The sequence below is a fragment of the Salvelinus fontinalis genome, chromosome 13 (genome assembly GCF_029448725.1).
Source record: "Salvelinus fontinalis isolate EN_2023a chromosome 13, ASM2944872v1, whole genome shotgun sequence".
NCBI classification, from domain to species: Eukaryota; Metazoa; Chordata; class Actinopteri; order Salmoniformes; family Salmonidae; genus Salvelinus; species Salvelinus fontinalis.
This window is the reverse complement of record NC_074677.1, coordinates 53,820,340-53,839,489: the sequence shown is the minus strand read 5'-3', so window position 1 is coordinate 53,839,489 and position 19,150 is coordinate 53,820,340. Positions and strand designations below refer to the sequence as shown.

At 44.0% G+C, this 19,150-nt stretch overlaps 1 protein-coding gene across 2 annotated transcripts in view; it reads left to right on the top strand.

Moving 5' to 3' along the window:
* The window catches only part of LOC129869042 (protein phosphatase 3 catalytic subunit alpha-like), a 50,632-nt gene that overhangs the window by 26,016 nt on the left and 5,466 nt on the right, over positions 1–19,150 (top strand). For both annotated transcript variants that reach the window (XM_055943499.1, XM_055943498.1), the window contains exons 3-10: positions 8,684–8,808; positions 10,254–10,365; positions 11,270–11,415; positions 11,633–11,772; positions 15,492–15,569; positions 15,695–15,789; positions 17,359–17,484; positions 17,890–17,973. In XM_055943499.1, coding sequence (XP_055799474.1) covers positions 8,684–8,808; positions 10,254–10,365; positions 11,270–11,415; positions 11,633–11,772; positions 15,492–15,569; positions 15,695–15,789; positions 17,359–17,484; positions 17,890–17,973 — 906 coding nt within the window. The remainder of the gene's footprint in view (positions 1–8,683; positions 8,809–10,253; positions 10,366–11,269; positions 11,416–11,632; positions 11,773–15,491; positions 15,570–15,694; positions 15,790–17,358; positions 17,485–17,889; positions 17,974–19,150) is intronic.

Sequence of the window (19,150 nt, the reverse complement as noted above, 5' to 3'; positions counted from 1 at the left end):
TTTTTTGATCATTTGTTTTTGTTTTTAAGGACACGTAACTGTGGATCATTTGGCCAATATCGCTTGTTAATTGATGGCGCTGGGAGGGCCCAGTTGTAGTTTTACAGTTGTTGTTTTTCTCCTCTCGGATCTGAACCAGACCCAAACGGGTCTGTTTGGGTCTGTTTCCCACGGTCCTTGTTGCAACAGGGCTGACTGTCCTGGGGTCTATTTGGAACGTGTCTATGTTTTATTTTATTTCATCTATGCATATGGGGGATCCATTTCCATCTTTTTAGACCCTTGAAGACCTCTAACTGGTCTCTCTCTCTCCTAAACCTGGCCCATTATCTGCTCGCGTGGAGCAGTGCGCATTTCCTATCTCTCAGGTTGACTTATCTTCCCAGGTCTCTCAACATGGATGCAGATATACGTTCCGGGGGTCCTATCTCTAGTAGTTGCCCAGATATGGTTCCAGTTCAGCAGGATCAACGTAGATCTTTACGCATTGCGAGAAAAAGTGCATTGTCGTCTGTTCTTCTCAATGAAGGATCTGAGCGCTCTGTTGGGAATGGATGCTTTGGCGTATTAGTAGCCTCTGACCCTGCTCTATACGTTTCCTCCGGTGGACCTGATTCAGGCAATTGTGGAGAGGGTCCGTCAGGAGGGTCTGTTGTTGATTCTGGTGGCTTCCCGTTGGCCCAGACAATCCTGGTTCCCGGAGATCATCCTCTTGTTGGGCGGGGACCCGTAGAGGGATATATTGTCCCAGGCGCACGGGAGAGTTTGGCACCCACAACCGCAGATATGGGATCTGTGTCCGGTGTGCGCTTTACGCATGTACACTACATGACCAAAAGTATGTGGACACCTGCTCGTCGAACATCTCATTCCAAAATCATGGGCATTAAAATGGAGTTGGTTCTCCCTTTGCTGCTATATCAGCCTCCACTCTTCTGGGAAGGCTTTCCACTAGATTTTGGAACATTGCTGCGGGGACTTGCTTCCATTCAGCCATAAGAGCTTTGGTGAGGTCGGGCACTGATGTTGAGCGATTAGACCTGGCTCACAGTCGGCGTTCCAATTCATCCCAAAGGTGTTCAATTGGGTTGAGGTCAGGACTCTGTGCAGGCCAGTCAAGTTCTTCCACAACGATCTTGACAAACCATTTCTGTGTGGACCTCAGTTTGTGCACGGGGCATTGTCATGCTAAAAGAGGAAAGGGCCTTCCCCAAACTGTTGCCACAACGTTGGAAGCACAGAATCGTCTAGAATGTCATTGTATGCTGTAGCTTTACGATTTCCCTTCACTGGAACTAAGGGGCCAAGCCCGAACCATAAAAAACAGCCCCAGATCATTATTCCTCCTCCACCAAACTTTACAGTATGCACTATGCATTCGGGTAGGTAGCGTTCTCCTGGCATCCACCAAACCCAGATTCATCTGTCGGACTGCCAGGTGGTGAAGCGTGATTCATCACTCCAGAGAACGCGTTTCTACTGATCCAGAGTCCAATGGCGGCGAGCTTTACACCACTCCAGCCGACGCTTGGCATTGCACATGGTGATCTTAGGCTTGTGTGCGGCTGCTCGGCCATGGAAACCCATTTCATAAAGCTCCCGACGAACAGTTCTTGTGCTGACATTGCTTCCAGAGGCAGTTTGGAAATCGGTAGTGAGTGTTGCAACCGAGAACAGACAATTTTTAGGCTCTACGCACTTGAGCACTCAGCACCCCGTTCTGTGAGCTTGTGTTGCCTACGACTATGCGGCTGAACCATTGTTGCTCCTAGACGTTTCCACTTCACAATAACAGCACTTTCAGTTGACCGGGGTAGATCTAGCAGGGCAGAACTTTGACGAACTGACTTGTTGGAAAGGTGGCATCTTATAACTGTGCCACGTTGAAAGTCACTGAGCTCTTCAGTAAGGCCATTCTACTGCCAATGTTTGTCTATGGAGATTGCATGGCTGTATACACCTGTCAGCAACGGGTGTGACTGAAATAGCCGAATCCACTTATTTGAAGGGGTGTCCACATACTGTTGTGTATATATAGTGTTTACGGATAGGACCAAGGATATCTGCATTGTGAGCAGCTTTTGTATATATTTTTTTCTAATCCAGCTCGGTGTAGAGCGCTTTCTAAGCCGCGTCTTTCTCATTGCATCGTGGAAGCTATGTCCCTGGCATATGACACCAAAGAATAATGGTTGCCTAGCGATATGCATACTCACTCCACTAGGGGTGTGACAGCTCCTTGGGCATTGTTCAGGAGCATGACAATTGGTGATACCTGTGCTGCAGCAAGTTGGGGTTCCCCACATACCTTTTGTGAGGTTTTATCACTTGGATGTAACTGCTCCTAGTGTGGCTCATAGTGTTCTTATGGCTGGGACCGGGAGTGGGTGTTAGGCAGCATGTAAATTGCGCATTATCAGGGTTACCACAGTTTCCTTTGGGCTTGCGCCTTGAGCTGCCGTGGCAGTGCGCGAGTATACAAGTTACTGCAGGTTTCCTGTGGGCTTGAGCCTCCAGCTGCCGTGGTTCATCGATGCTAGGCAGAGCACGTGTGCGCAATACCCAGTCACGACAGGTGTTCTGTTTTTTTGGGACTTGCAATTCCTTGTACGAGTTCTGACATTTCAGGCTCACAAGGTAAGTATTGTTCTTGGAACCGTGGGGTCTGTGGACTTAAGCTGTAGTGGCAGCGTGTCAGTACACATAGCCAAGTTGCAGCAGGTTCTTGTTCCCTAGATGGGGCTCTGACAGTTCAGTCCTCATCAGGCTCTGACAGTTCAGGCTTCAACGGTAAGTATTAGGGAAAAGGGTGGCTTCCGTAACCCCTTTTTGGAGTTGGTGAAACGTGTGTGTGTTTGGGCTGCCATGGGCCTCCTAGTTTGGTACCATCTGAGCCGGCTTGTGGCGTGATTGTATATCCCTTAGTATGTTATTCCGAGTGACCGATTGAAAGGGAACGTACGGTTATGAATATAATTACTGTTCCCTGAAGGTGGGAACGTGGTATAACATATGTTGGTCCAACATATTTGGGATCACTGAATTGAGGAAATGAACGGCAGCCCCAGTATTATAGCCAGGAAGGCGGGGCTTCCGAGGGCGGGCTCAGCATCCATTGGTCCGTTGGGCGTGATTTCAGTTTTCTTCAGGTGAAAATGATTGGTCGTTGTTTTTCCGTAGTATGTTATACCTCGTTCCCTCCTTCAGGGAACAATAGTTATATTCATAAGTGTTCATTCTCTTGTACAGTGACTCCACTCAGCCCACAGCGATGGTAGAGCTGGACAGTCCAGACAAATCCACAGCACTGAGCATGAGCACATCCCAGCGAAAGCTGCTTGGCTGCTGGAGCACCCAGGTGGTTCAAATGGACTAAGATACCCTTTCAAAACACTAGGCACCTTTTGGATATTGTAAACATGAGAAGCAATTGCGAGAGACGGAGAGCGTTTACGTGAGTGTGCATGCGTGTGTTTGTTGTAGATAGATATGTGAAATAGCTTTCTGGTAGCACTGGAGAACAATAATACAAGTAATAGTATTTACCATTACGTCTAATCACATAGCATATAATGTATACCTATTTAGCATTACGTCTAATCACATAACAGGTAGACCTATTTACCATTACGTCTAATCACATAGCAGGTCGACCTATTTACCATTACATCTAATCACATAGCATATAATGTATACCTAATTACAATTACGTCTAATCACATAGCAGGTAGACCTATTTACCATTACGTCTAATCACATAGCAGGTCGACCTATTTACCATTACATCTAATCACATAGCATATAATGTTGACCTATTTACCATTACATCTAATCACATAGCATATAATGTATACCTATTTACCATTACGTCTAATCACATAACATATTATGTATACCTAATTACAATTACGTCTAATCACATAGCAGGTAGACCTATTTACCATTACGTCTAATCACATATCAAGTAGACCTATTTACCATCAAAACAAATTTATTTATATAGCCCTTCGTACATCAGCTGATATCTCAAAGTGCTGTACAGAAACCCAGCCTAAAACCCCAAACAGCAAGCAATGCAAGTGTAGAAGCACGGTGGCTGAGAAAAACTCCATAGAAAGGCCAAAACCTAGGAAGAAACCTAGAGAGGAACGAGGATATGAGGGTGTGCCAGTCCTCTTCTGGCTGTGCCGGGTGGAGATTATAACAGAACATGGCCAAGATGTTCAAATGTTCATAAATGACCAGCATGGTCAAATAATAATAATCACAGTAGTTGTCGAGGGTGCAGCAAGTCAGCACCTCAGGAGTAAATGTCAGTTGGCTTTACCATGACATCTAATCACATAGCATATAATGTATACCTATTTACCATTACATCTAATCACATAGCATATAATGTATACCTATTTACCATTACGTCTAATCACATAGCATATAATGTATACCTATTTACAATTATGTCTAATCACATAGCATATAATGTAGACCTATTTACCATTACGTCTAATCACATAGCATATCATGTATACCTAATTACAATTACGTCTAATCACATAGCAGGTAGACCTATTTACCATTACACCTAATCACATAGCAGGTCGACCTATTTACCATTACATCTAATCACATAGCATATAATGTATACCTATTTACCATTACACCTAATCACATAGCAGGTCGACCTATTTACCATTACATCTAATCACATAGCATATAATGTATACCTATTTACCATTACATCTAATCGCATATAATGTATACCTATTTACCATTACATCTAATCACATAGCATATAATGTATACCTATTTACCATTACGTCTAATCACATAGCATATAATGTATACCTATTTACCATTACGTCTAATCACATAGCATATAATGTATACCTATTTACCATTACGTCTAATCACATAGCAAGTAGACCTATTTACCATTATGTCTAATCACATTGCAGGTAGACCTATCTACCATAAGCATTCTCAAAGCTACTTGTTTATTTGATACGGACTTGACATTAATAATAGACCATTTTCACGCATACTTTATTCATCTTTGTTTTGGCTTATCTGACCAAGTCATTATGAACAGATAGGGTTATACTAACTCACAACACGTGCACAAAAACAACCAGCACACAAAGCCGCTTACTGTACAAACACTCCCATATGCACGAGTCTCACGCACACACGCATACACAAACCTGCAAACACAACAGCACAGCAAAAGCACACTGGCACTCACACTCATTGGACATTGCTGGTTCACTCATATGCACATCCTTATCGGATTTAGTCTGGCCTCTGTCATTAAGACCAGCATTCATGGGATGCTAGATGCAGACTAACTTACACAATACTTCCTCAGCGAGAGAGAGAGAGACGAGGTTATCTTCTGTACACATCAGCCTTTTCTACTCTTCCCCCATGTCTGAATCCCCCGTCATACTATGGCCATGGAGGGAGTGGAAGGCTGGAGTGAGGCAGTAGAGGACACAGGAACTCAGCAGCTGGTGTCCACTTAGACTGGGCTGTAATGTGAGTCCCGACCCATTTGCTTTGTCAGATAACTGCCTATTTATCCTGTGTTTATACAGGTGATTACATTGAGATTAGAAATCTATTTGTACGGGGGTGCCTGCCTGTCCTTGTTCGTGTGCTATAATTGAGTTAAAAATAGGCACACTGTGTGTCACCGACATTAGGGGCCATAGGTTCTTCTAATTCTAGTTATTTCATTTGGTATTAGTACCCATTTTCATTTCATTCCTGCTCTGAAAAAGGCATTGGTTACCATTGTGCAGCATGTGTTACCAAGGTATACTAGGAGTTGTGAACATGATGAATAGACATAGCCCAATGTACAGATGGCTCCTCCCCTGGCACTGAGTGATTGATTGGTGGACTGACTGATTGATTGGTGGGAGATGGTAAATGGAGACGGGATACCTTAGTTACAGTACAGGGGTAGTCCTTCGACCCTCTGGTGAACAAGCGCCACAAACATGAGGGTCATATGCTTCATTTGTTGAGCATGAAATTTGGATGATGTGTGTATCAGTGCAAAGACATTCTTAAGAATAGAGTTGCAAGTGTGGATCTCTATGTAAGACGACTGTATTCTTGCTGTTGCTAGCACTGTCTTTGGATGTCTGTGCTTAGTCTTACGTTTGTGTGTGTGTGTGTATTTAAGCATTAATGTAATAGTGTATGTGCGGTGTGCATATGCTATTTGTGCGTGTGCGTGCAAGCATGTGTGCGTGTGTTGATTGCTTTACTCACACAAGCAGAGGCTCCCAGCTTTGAGTGGACAAAAGGCCACAGTGGAGCTGATAGAGGGAGACCGAGGCAGACAGAAGGAGGAGAGGGAGGGTGAGTGGGAGCGAGAGAGTGGTGATGATGAAAGAGAGGAGACGGGGAAAGATGACGAAATGAGATGCAGGTTTAGGCTGTAAAGCCACAGTGTTGAGTACCCAGGGTCCAGTTGTTATTGTCTCCAAGGGATTGGAGCCAGCCTCCCAGAGTCCCAGCCTCCCAGGCTCCCTCCCCAGGCCCAGGGTCCCTGAGCCACACCCACCTCCTACTGGGGGTAGAAAGAGAAAGGCCTCTGGGGGCAAACACCCAGGCAGCATCTCCATGCCAACACCATGCGAGGGCGAGATAAATAAAAACTCCCATTTATTTCATTATTTATTCTCATAAAAATCATATCACCATGGCAACAGGAGTTTGCAACTTCTCTCATCTCTCTCTCTCTCACACACCCTCTCTCTCTCTCTCACACTCTCTGAGAAAATCACTGAGCTGAGAAACAGCATGAATCTTCTACAGTCTAATTTACACAGGAAAAGCATGCATCACACAGGCACTCTCTTTTTCTCAGTACCACACACGCAGACTTACAAGAATGCAGACACACGCACACACACATACATACACACACACTTTATCATACAATTGAAGTCGGAAGTTTGCATACGCCTTAACCAAATACATTTAAACTCAGTTTTTCACAACTCCTGACATTTCATCCAGGTAAAAATTCCCTGTCTTAGGTCAGTTAGGATCACCACTTTATTTTAAGAATGTAAAATGTCAGAATAATAGTAGAGAGAATGATTTATTTCAGCTTTTATTTCTTTCATCACATTACCAGTGGGTCAGAAGTTTGCATACACTCAATTAGTATTTGGTAGCATTGTCTTTAAATTGTTTAACTTGGGTCAAACATTTTGGTTAGCCTTCCACAAGCTACCACAATAGGTTGGGTGAGTTTTGGCCCATTCCTCCTGACAGAGCTGGTGTAACTGAGTCAGGTTTGTAGGCCTCCTTGCTCGCACACGCTTTTTCAGTTCTGCCCACACATTTCCTATGGGATTGAGGTCAGGGCTTTGTGATGGCCACTCCAATACCTTGACTTTGTTGTCCTTAAGCCATTTTGCCACAAGTTTGGAAGTATGCTTGGGTCATTGTCCATTTGGAAGACCCATTTGTGACCAAGCTTCAACTTCCTGACTGATGTCTTGAGATGTTGTTTCAATATATCCACAAAATTTAGCTTCCTCATGATGCCATCTATTTTGTGAAGTGCACCAGTCCCTCCTGCATCAAAGCACCCCCACAACATGATGCTGCCACTCCTGTGCTTCATGGTTGGAATGGTGTTCTTCTTCTTGCAAGCATCCCCCTTTTTACTCCAAACATAACGATGGTCATTATGGCCAAACAGTTATATTTTTGTTTCATCAGACCACAGGACATTTCTCCAAAAAGTACGACCTTTGTCCCCATGTGTAGTTGCAAACTGTTGTCTGGCTTTTTTGTGGCGGTTTTGGAGCAATGGCTTCTTCCTTGCTGAGTGGCCTTTCAGGTTATGTCGATTTAGGACTGGTTTTACTGTGGACATAGATACTTTTGTACCTGTTTCCTCCAGCATCTTCACAAGGTCCGTTGCTGTTGTTCTGGGATTGATTTGCACTTTTCGCACCAAAGTATGTTCATCTCTAGGAGACAGAATGTGTCTCCTTCCTGAGCGGTATGACAGCTGCGTGGTCCCATGGTGTTTATACTTGCGTACTATTGTTTGTACAGATGAACTTGGTACCTTCAGGCATTTGGAAATTGCTCCCAAGGATGAACCAGACTTGTGGAGGTCTACAATTTGTTTTCTGAGGTCTTGGCTGATTTATTTTGATTTTCCCATGATGTCAATCAAAGAGGCACTGAGTTTGAAGGTAGGCCTTGAAATACATCCACAAGTACACCTCCAATTGACTCAAATGATGTCAATTAGCCTATCAGAAGCTTCTAAAGCCATGACATCATTTTCTAGAATTTCCCAAGCTGTTAAAGGCACAGTCAACTTAGTGTATGCAAACTTCTGACCCACTGGAATTGTGATACAGTGAATTATAGATGAAATAATCTGTCTGTAAACAATTGTTGGAAAAAATGACTTGTGTCATGCACAAAGTAGATGTCCTAACCGACTTGCCAAAACTATAGTTTGTTAACAAGAAATTTGTGGAGTGGTTGAAAAACAAGTTTGAATGACTCCAACCTAAGTGCATGTAAACTTCCGACTTCAACTGATATAAAATGCCCGCTGTGTACTGTATGTAGTGCTAACAGATCCAGTAATAATGTGCTCATCTTTTCTCCTGCTGTGGGATTTGATGTTTTGCAGTGTGCGGGGACATCCATGGGCAGTTCTTTGACCTTATGAAGCTGTTTGAGGTGGGTGGCTCGCCGGCCACGACGCGCTACCTCTTCCTGGGAGACTATGTGGACCGGGGATACTTCAGTATCGAGGTAAGAGACCTTTAGACTGGGAGGCATTCCTGTCGTTTCCACATGGAATGAGAGACAAATGGCATCTCTGTCCTGCTGCCTCCCTCCCTGTGCCACTCCGTGTGCTATGCTGCTTCCCCGCGCTGCTACAGTGGAGGAGCTATAGTGCACTGAAGCGCCGCAAAAACACCAGCGCTGCACTCGCTGTCACGCGGCCAGCTTCCCCCGGAATCTTCCGTGAGGAGGAAGGAGGAATCATCCCATCACATGCAATCGATGCTGACAAGTTGCATTTGCATAAAGGAAGGCTCTCCCGCTGGCCTGAGAGGTTGATTATCTGCAAACAGACTGGCTACACCAATTCTCATGACTAGCACACTATCTTTATCAGCTGTCAGCAAATCAATGGCTGGGGGTCCTCATCTGATATACACTGAACAAAAATATAAATCTAACATGTAAAGTGTTGATCCCATGTTTAATGAGCTGAAATAAAAGATCCAAGAAATGTTCCATGCGCACAGAAAACGTATTTCTCTAAAATGGTTGTTTACATCGCTGTTAGTGAGCATTTCTCCTTTGCCAAGATAATCCATTCACCTGACAGGTGTGGCATAGCAAGAAGCTGATTAAACACTATGATCATTACACAGGTGCACCTTGTGCTGGGGACAATAAAAGGCCACTCTAAAATGTGCAGTTTTGTCACGCAATGCCACAGATGTCTCAAGTTTTGAGGGAGCGTGCAATTGGCATGTTGATTGCAGGAATGTCCACCAGAGCTGTTGGCAGAGAATTTAATGTTCATTAATCTACCATAAACCGCCTCCAACGTCATTTTAGAGAATTTGGCAGTACGCCGAACCGGCCTCACAACCCACAGATCATGTGTAACCACACCAGCCCAGGACCTCCACATCCGGCTTTTTCAATTAGGGGATCGTCTGAGACCAGCCACCCAGACAGCCGATAAATCTGAGGAGTATTTCTGTCTGTAATAAAGCCCTTTTGTGGGGAAATACTCATTCTGATTGGCTAGGCCTGGCTCCCCAGTGGGCTGGGTTGGCTCCAAGTGGGTGGGCCTATGCCCTGCCCTCCCATGGCTGCGCCCCTGCCTAGTCATGTGAAATCAATAGATTAGGGCCTAATGAATTGTATTTCAATTGACTGGTTTACTTATATGAACTGTAACTCAGTAAAATCGTTGAATTTGTTGCGTTTTATATATTTTAAATAAAGGTCAATTTTCAGGCCCTTTCTGGTTTGAGCTCAAGGCAGTCATTGATCGTGATACGGTCTGATTTTATATCCAATGTCACGTTATATAACGTTGACGTTGTTATGGCCAAGCTGCAGCCTGATGCAGGCCTTTTTTCTTAGGTCCCAAACAGTGTATCATATCATTCCGTTTTTTTTTTGTGTGTATGTAAACTGATCTAATAACCCTTTATCTACTCTCTTGACAGTGTGTTTTGTACCTTTGGTCGCTGAAAATCCTCTACCCAAAGACGCTATATTTACTGCGAGGAAACCACGAATGTAGACATTTGACAGAATACTTCACCTTCAAACAAGAATGTGAGTACTCTCCAGAGATGTTCTATTTCTCTGTCATCTCGTGCATTGTTCCCTGAGAGGCTATGAAAGGATTCTTGAAAATGAACGCGTGCAACATTAGAGAGAAGTAGTGGATGGATGGTTCGAGCGGAGGTATCCCATGAGGAGAAGCAGGCAGGAGGCTACAAGTACAGGTAGACCTGGAACCTATTTCCGTATCTTCTCCGGTGGCAGATCACCATGGTTACCAATGCTGTGAAAGGTTGGGGATTAGAAGTTAATGAAAAAAGACTGCCATGGCATACAGACACACACAAACAAAGATGAAATCGGGCGAGCCTGGGGAGAAGTGTGAGAAGGTGTTGTGATGAATATCCGAGATCCCTTAGCTGGGAAGGAATAGGACAGAAGGTAGAGAGGTTCTCTGGGTCTTAGGTGATTTACCCAATAAATTACTGGGAGTTTATATATGAAGTGTGCGACTCTTTATTTTTATAGTTCTCTGGGCCTCTAACATCCATGGAGAAGTGCATGACGGGAGTCATCTTGTTCTTCTCTGCTCTGTCGGATCACACAATACAGTATATCTTCTTGAGAGAGGATGGTTGGATGTTATTACAAAAAAAACGTATGCACTCACTACTGTAAGTTGCTCTGGCGAAGAGTGCCTGCTAAATGACTCAAACGTAAATGCTTTTGACTGTGAGATATTGTGTTTGCTCTTACTCGGACTGTCTATTCCAGGTGGAAATCTCTCTTAAGCGTGAATCATGCATTAATGCCAATGGACAGCTTATGTAACAGTCAAAGTTATTAGCCCGTATCTCACGTCAGGATTTAACCTCGATGGATGACCTGTGTGGTCCCTGTCTGTATCGTTGCACTGATCCAGTTGTCTCTGTCTGTCGCTCTCTGTGGTGGACAGGTAAAATCAAGTACTCGGAGCAGGTGTATGACTCATGCATGGACGCTTTTGACTGCCTTCCCCTGGCTGCCCTCATGAACCAGCAGTTCCTGTGTGTCCATGGAGGACTCTCACCAGAAATACACAACTTAGATGACATAAAGAAGGTATTGAACTACCACCGTGGCACTGACAAGCCACGCATAGGAAAATCAAGTTAAATGTGTTTCACGTCTTTGCGTACTTCAGTATAGCACTCGTGCATTTTGTGTGTGTATTTTGTGGGTGAGTGCATGCGTGAGTACCTGTGTAGGTGCGAGAGTGTTGTTTTTGTGTTTGAATATTTGCTCGTGTTTGAATTCAGTATGTTTTTCTCTGCTGTAGATAGACCGGTTCAAGGAGCCTCCAGCGTTTGGGCCCATGTGTGACCTACTGTGGTCTGACCCTCTGGAGGACTTTGGCAATGAGAAAACCCAGGAGTACTTCAGCCACAACACAGTCCGAGGCTGCTCCTACTTCTACAGGTCAGCTCTCTCTCGCTCCACCTCAACACTTTCTTTCTTTCATAGCTAGTCCTCGTGTTTTTGAGATGTCAATTATCCCACTCTGGATCTGTCGACCAAACAATTACCTCCAAACCAAACAGCACGAAGCCTATCTCAAATTGTACACACACAGGGAAGTACAGCACATACACAGCCCCGATGTGCATCTGTGTTGCCGTGGTTCTGTATCCTGTCAGCCATAGTGTGTGCCGTTTGTATGTCATGTCTGTGTGAGATGCAGCCGCTGCACTGACCTACATTCTGGGTGCCGAGGGTATTTGGGCGGAAAGCCGTGGATGTATAGGGGCTGCATTCGGTAGGCTCTCAGTAGGTGCTCAGAGCACGGACGTTATTCGTTGCTTTTCTTTCCTGCCCAAAATCTTTGAACACTTAAATATTTCACACGCCGATGACAACTTAGATGGGGCGTGGCTGTAGGGAGGGGTAGAGGTGATGGTAGGATGGGATGGATGGAGATTTTGGTACAATACATGGCTGTGGTAGGTGAACACATCCTCATAAAAGGCTTCTTTTTTTTTACACACATAAGCAAGTACACACCTCAGGTCATTGGTCAGTCAGTTTGAGAGAGGGCATATGGGATCCCTGGGGATTAGTAGGTATTATTGGTGAATCTCAGCTGGCTTATGTCCATGTTTTAAAGGCTTTGTGTTCTTTTGTGGACTGTATCATTCTGACTGACCACAGCAATACATTAAGGGAACTATCAGACAGCCAAATAACACTGTATGTAGTCCCACCTGGCATCCTTTTTGTTAGGTGGTGGACTGGGCTTGTTTTGATATGATGAGGTGAAAGACCTACGGTCTGGTTTGTCAGTGAGGAGTTACAATAGTGTCTCTGGGGGAACAGTTCAGTAGTGCTTCTCATCTGTCACTCTGTAACCCGACGGCTTCAGCACCTGAAGGTTTCAGCACTACAGTGGTCCAGAGAAACGCCTCAGGAGCCAAATCTGACACAGACACGAGAGACCGACCTTCTCTGACCAACTGAGCCATGGATTTTAAAAACTGCAGCACATTTGGGTACAAATGCACAATCAATATGCCGGCTTGAGTCATCAGTATGTGCATAAACATTGTTTATAACCATGATGAAAGTAATCTGTTATTTTCAGATGTTTTTTTTATCATTTACCACAGCAATTTGCAGGTTCTATTCATGCTGATTGTAGTCTCTCTTTTTTATGTTCATGATCTCCTTGTATATAGTGAAAGTAGCATAGGGAAGCACTGTCGTAATTAGTCCGAGAGCTAGCTAGCAACCAGGGGCAGATTAAGAAATCATAGGCCCTGGGGCTTTGTTTTTTTTTATAACCTTTCCACCCTAACCGGCCTAACCGGCCCACCATCATTTTCTGTAAACAAATCCCTGCGCCAAGATGCAATTGGATGCGTGGTAATTTTACTGTTGAAGAGAAGAAAAAAAGCGTTATAATAAAACCATTATTTTTTTCTTTTTTTTATTATTTAACTAGGCAAGTCAGTTAAGGACAAATTCTTACTTTCAATGACAGCCTATGAACATTGGGTTAACTGCCTTGTTCAGGGGCAGAACAACAGATTTTTTCACCTTGTCAGCTCAGGGATTTGATCTGGCAACCTTTTGGTTACTGGCCCAACGCCCAACCCACTAGGCTAACTGCCATGACACAGATAGGTTACAGTTGAGCAGAGGCATATTTAGGATCCCCCCCCCCAAAAAAAATCTGCCTTTTCTAAACGCATTTCATGCAGTTCTAAGTAATGTACATGACAAAGACATTAGCGAAATCTTTTCTAATACCACACAAATGACCGAATTAACTGGCTACACTGACACTGACAGACTGAGATCAATATGGTCTTGAATTTAACAAACAATAGCCCAGGCCAATGAAGCGACACACAGAATGTACAATATTAGGAGGCAATATATACTGTATATACAGTATATATTGGCTACTAAATCAAAATTCCAGTTGTACGCTGACTCCCAAGTGGCGTAGCGGTCTAAGGCACTGCATCTCAGTGCAAGAGGCCTCACTACAGACCCTGGTTTGAATCCAGGCTGTATCATATCCGGCCTTGATTGGGAGTGCCATAGGGCGGCGTACAATTCGTCCGGGTTTGGCAATCATTGTAAATAATGTGTTCTTAACTGACTTGCCTGGTTAAATAAATAAAATAACCTAATGATGAAGATATAGGCTATTCACGGTGATGGCCCTATGTGCTCGTTGTGGCAATAGCCAATCTCAAGATGAGCTACTTTGAAAAACAGTGTTGCTGTTAGCTACAAAAAAAGTTATATTGGTTCTACAGGCAGATTAGTCTTCTCTTTTCAGCATTTGCTTTCCAAACTTTACGTTTTCCCTGATTTGTATTTTGAAATCTGCAAAAGGTAAACCGGTTTTCGCTTTGTCATTATGGGGAGTTTTAGAGTAAGGCTGTAACGTAACAAAATGTGGAAAAAGCCAAGGGGTCTGAATACTTTCTGATGGCACTGTATATAATATATACTGTATATCGTTCCTTCATCAGCCCCAGTAAGCCCCTATGTTCATCTTGCCCTGCTAACATCCACCACTGCTGTTTCCAAAATTGCCACCTTCGTTGGTCCTTTCAATCCCTGTGAATATGCCTGCAGAAGAAACACATCGACACACACTATGATTTTTAACCATATACACATCCTGGCTTCTTAACGTCTGTTAAGCTCATAGATTGAGAGGTCAAATTGGAGCTTCAGGAACTGGAATAGAATGGAGCTGAATCTCTATCAGCATCTCGGTCTGTCTGGATCAGCAGGATGGAGTGAGATACAGAGGGGGGTGGATATATTAGACAACTGCTGTTGTGAGGTTAAAGGAGAGGAATGTGGAGGAGATGAGATGGGGAGTAGGCGAGTACACGGGGATCTCCTACTCCACACCAGGCGGTTGAAATGCACCGTGGGTGAGGCGGAGTCGAGCGTGGAATAAAAGAAGGGCCAGTATCAACTCAACACTGCCGTCTATCCCACAATCCCCCTGGGGCTCTGCAATGAGCTGTTGCTATGACAACTCCCTCCTCCAGCCCAAACCGGAGCGAGTGATAGGAAGAGGGAGAGCTACAAGGGAAGGAGTGATCTGTGAAGAGGGAGAGAGGCGGAGGACCAATGCTGTCAAGCAGGCCGTCTCGTTAACAGTATGCCTAAAGGATGGTGGAAAATGTCCTAATCCTCACGACTTCCTGTCGGGTAGAACTGACAGCCAGTTAGCCGTCAAATGAGAGCTGACATGATGGTTTGTTGTGTTTTTTAAGGCCCAGTGAGTGGCATTAAGTTGCTTTGGGCGACCTGTGAGCCATGGGCTGGGATGGGCTGTTACGTCTCGCATCATGCTGGGCAGTGATCTGATAACAGCACACTGACGACTGCTGATGTTTTGTTTTAGGACAATGTCGATGTTCTACTCTGTGGCTGGACCAGGGGTGTCATGCTCGGTCATGCTCTGTTTCGTGAATGTAATATGCAGAAAAGAATGTTTGTATTCATTTGAATGTAATGTGTATGCTCTGTTATACACAATACTTCTGCATTCGGCACGCTGTTCGATTCCATAGGTCAGGCTGTGTTGCACTGCGATGTGTGTCAAACAGTGTAAATGTATCTATGACATCCCTAAACCCTCTATCTCTCTCGTTTCTGCCTTGCAGTTATCCAGCTGTATGTGAGTTCCTACAGAACAATAACTTATTATCAGTCATCCGAGCACATGAAGCACAAGATGCTGGGTAAGTACCCACACACACCTCTCTCTCTCTCACACACACACTTTTCAGTAGCTTTTATACAATTGATGATTCATCCAGATTATTAACCTGGAAACACCTCCCACTCTCTCTGTGGTGTCCAATAGCTACCGGATGTACCGCAAGAGCCAAACCACCGGCTTCCCCTCCCTCATCACCATCTTCTCAGCGCCAAACTACCTTGATGTTTACAACAACAAAGGTCAGTCTATCTGCTCCATGTATTTGTGGTGCTACTTTACGAATCTATGTGAACCAGTAAATATTTGTAGGGAATGTATGCTGGAGCAAGTGTTGGCTGGTGGGTGGTGTTCAATGTGTGGCTGGTGGAGATGAATAGTGGGACATGGGGAGAGCGTGGGAGGGACTGTCGGTATGACTGACTGTCTCCATGTGGCTTTATCTCTCCTGATGGAACTGTAACGGCATTTCTGGGGCTCAAGAGGGGCACCTAGTGGTTGATCATCGCATCTCATCTCTCTCTATGGGTCTCTGCCTGTCTCTTTCTTCCTGTGCCTCTGTTTCTCTCTCACTCTGTCTCTCTGCCTCAGTTTCCCTCTCACTCTGTCTCTCCTTCTGTATGTCTCTGCCTCTGTATGTTTCTTTGTCTGTCTCTGTGTTTCTGTGTCTGTCTCTCTCTCACACTCAAACACATATCAAGATGTGCACCCCCATAAGACTAAGAATGTTGCTACATGGCATTTTTGGGGCTCAAGAGGGGCACCTAGTGGTTGATCTCATTTCATCTCTCTCTATGGGTCTCTGCCTGTCTCTGTTTCTTCCTGTGCCTCTGTTTCCCTCTGCCTCTATCTGCCTCTGTTTCCCTCTCACTGTCTCTTTCTGTGTCTGTCTTTGTCTGTTTCTGTGTCTCTCTGCCTCTGTTTCCCTCTCACTCTGCCTCTGTCTGTCTCTGCCTCGTCTGTCTGTCTCTGTGTTTCTGTGTCTGTCTCTGCCTCTGTCTGTCCCTGAGTGTCTGTGTCCGTCTCTCTCTCACACGCAAACACATATCAAGATGTGCACCCCCATAAGACTAACAATGTTGCTCCAGCCTAGTATCTCCTTGCCACTCTGAAGAGACAGTGTGTTATACGAGCTCTACTCTTGGTTTCATTTTTTGCTTATTAGATGTCTTTCATTGTGGTGGTGTTTTATACAGTCATTCAAATAACGTGTGTTTTTAGATGTCATGGATTGTTTTACAATTTTTTGTAAAAAGGATCCTTCCTAAAGCATATATTTGTCAAGAGACGAAACTCCTATATCAAGCTTATACAGTATATAGTGGGAGTAGCATAGGGAAGCATTGTCATAATTATCCTAGTGCTAGCTAGCATCAGCCGCTGCTGCTGTTTCAAATACATGCAACAACAACAAAACATCAAAAATCAATCTCTGTGAATATCCCTGGGGAAGAAGCACATCAGATGCTTTGTGTTCTGTCTGCAACTGAAGGCATTAAACGTTGGTGTGAGAGGGGTGAAAAAACCATGGCGTCTTGGGACTTGACAGGATTTCGAACGCATTTCCATGCATACGCTCGCAGCAAAATAAACCATGCTGCGTCATTGACATAGGAGGGGGCTCAAAATGGACAATGTGATATTGAACCGTGAGCTGGAAGACATACAGGGCTTTAATAATGTATCACTCAACACACTGATGGTCATTTTTACTGTATTGTTTCTGTACATCTATGTTTTGTGTAGTATGTGTGTGTCCATGTAGAAATGTTTATGTTCCCGTGACCCCCTCAGTTGTTCTCCCTCCACAGCTGCAGTGCTGAAGTATGAGAACAACGTGATGAACATCCGCCAGTTCAACTGCTCCCCTCATCCCTACTGGCTGCCCAACTTCATGGACGTGTTCACCTGGTCCCTGCCCTTTGTGGGGGAGAAAGGTACCACCACCACCCTTTCTTATTCAGGAGTAGCGCATTTATCTGTGTAATGACTGATGAGTACAGTGGTGTTTTAATACTGGTTCATCACACTGCGCTAAGTTAGGGGTTCCCAAACCTTTTCTGCACACAACCCCAAATTGACACACAAAACAATGCAGGGGATCACTTTTTGGATTTTTAAAATGTATTTTCCTGACCCCAAGTTTGTGTTAAAAATCATCTTGATTTGATAGTATAGACTATGTTTGTATAGACTAACATTCAGCGCGACATATGCAGGCTCTTAGACTGCTACGATATGCAATGACTGTGTCCTTCCTCTATTTACCCTCGTACTACATTTGATCATAAACAAATATGTACGGCAGCACCCTCATCTGAGAACCTTTGACCCTTGTCCAGTCACAGAGATGCTGGTGAACGTGTTGAGCATCTGCTCTGACGACGAACTCATGAATGACGGAGACGACCAAGAGATCCTTGATGGTGAGTCACTCATATACTGTACTGTTAAGAGTCCAATGCAGCCATTTAAAAAAAAAAATCTCAATATCAAAGCATTTCTGGGTAACAATGAAGTACCTTACTGGTCAAAAAGAAACAAAAAATGCTTCTTAGCAAAGAGCAATTTCTCAAGCAATAATTTTGCTAGGACTGTCGGAGTGGTCTGAGTGGGGAGGGGAAAACTGAGAACTAGCTGTTATTGGCAGAGAGGTTTGGAACTCTTTCTTATTGGTCTATTAATGAATTTAATTGAATTCAGGTGGTCTTTTCATACAGCTCTTACACTGAAAGGGCATTGTCATAATTTTCACAGTATTATTATCCAACCTCAGAGAGTGGAAATATATACACTACCGTTCAAATGTTTGGTCACTAAGAAATGTCCTTGTTTTTGAAAGAAAAGCAATTTTTTTGTCCATTAAAAGATCAAATTGATCAGAAATACAGTGTAGACATTGCTAATGTTGTAAATGACTATTGTAGCTGGAAACGGCTGATTTTAAATGGAATACATAGGCGTACAGAGGCCCATTATCAGCAACCATCACTCCTGTGATCCAATGGCACGTTGTGTTATAAGTTTATAATTTTAAAAGGATAATTGATCACTAGAAAATCCTTTTGCGATTATGTTAGCACAGCTGAAATCTGTTGTGCTGATTAAAGAATCAATAAAACTGGCCTTCTTTAGACTAGTTGAGTATCTGGAGCATCAGCGTTTGTAGGTTCGATTACAGGCTCAAAATGGCCAGAAACAAAGACCTTTCTTCTGAAACGAGTCAGTCTATTCTTGTTCTGAGAAATTAAGGCTATTAAATGTGAGAAATTGCCAAGAAATTGAAGATCTCGTACAACGCTGTGTACTACTCCCTCCACAGAACAGCTCAAATTGTCTCTAACCGGAATAGAAAGAGGAGTGGGAGGCCCCAGTGCACAACTGAGCTAGAGGACAAGTACATTAGAGTGTCTAGTTTGAGAAACAGACGCCTCACAAGTCCTCAACTGGCAGCTTCATTAAATAGTACCCGCAAAACACCAATCTCAACGTCAACAGTGAAGAGGCGACTCCGGGATGCTGGCCTTCTAGGCAGAGTTGCAAAGAAAAAGCCATATCTCAGACTGGATAGTAAAAAGAAAAGATTAAGATGGGCAAAAGAAC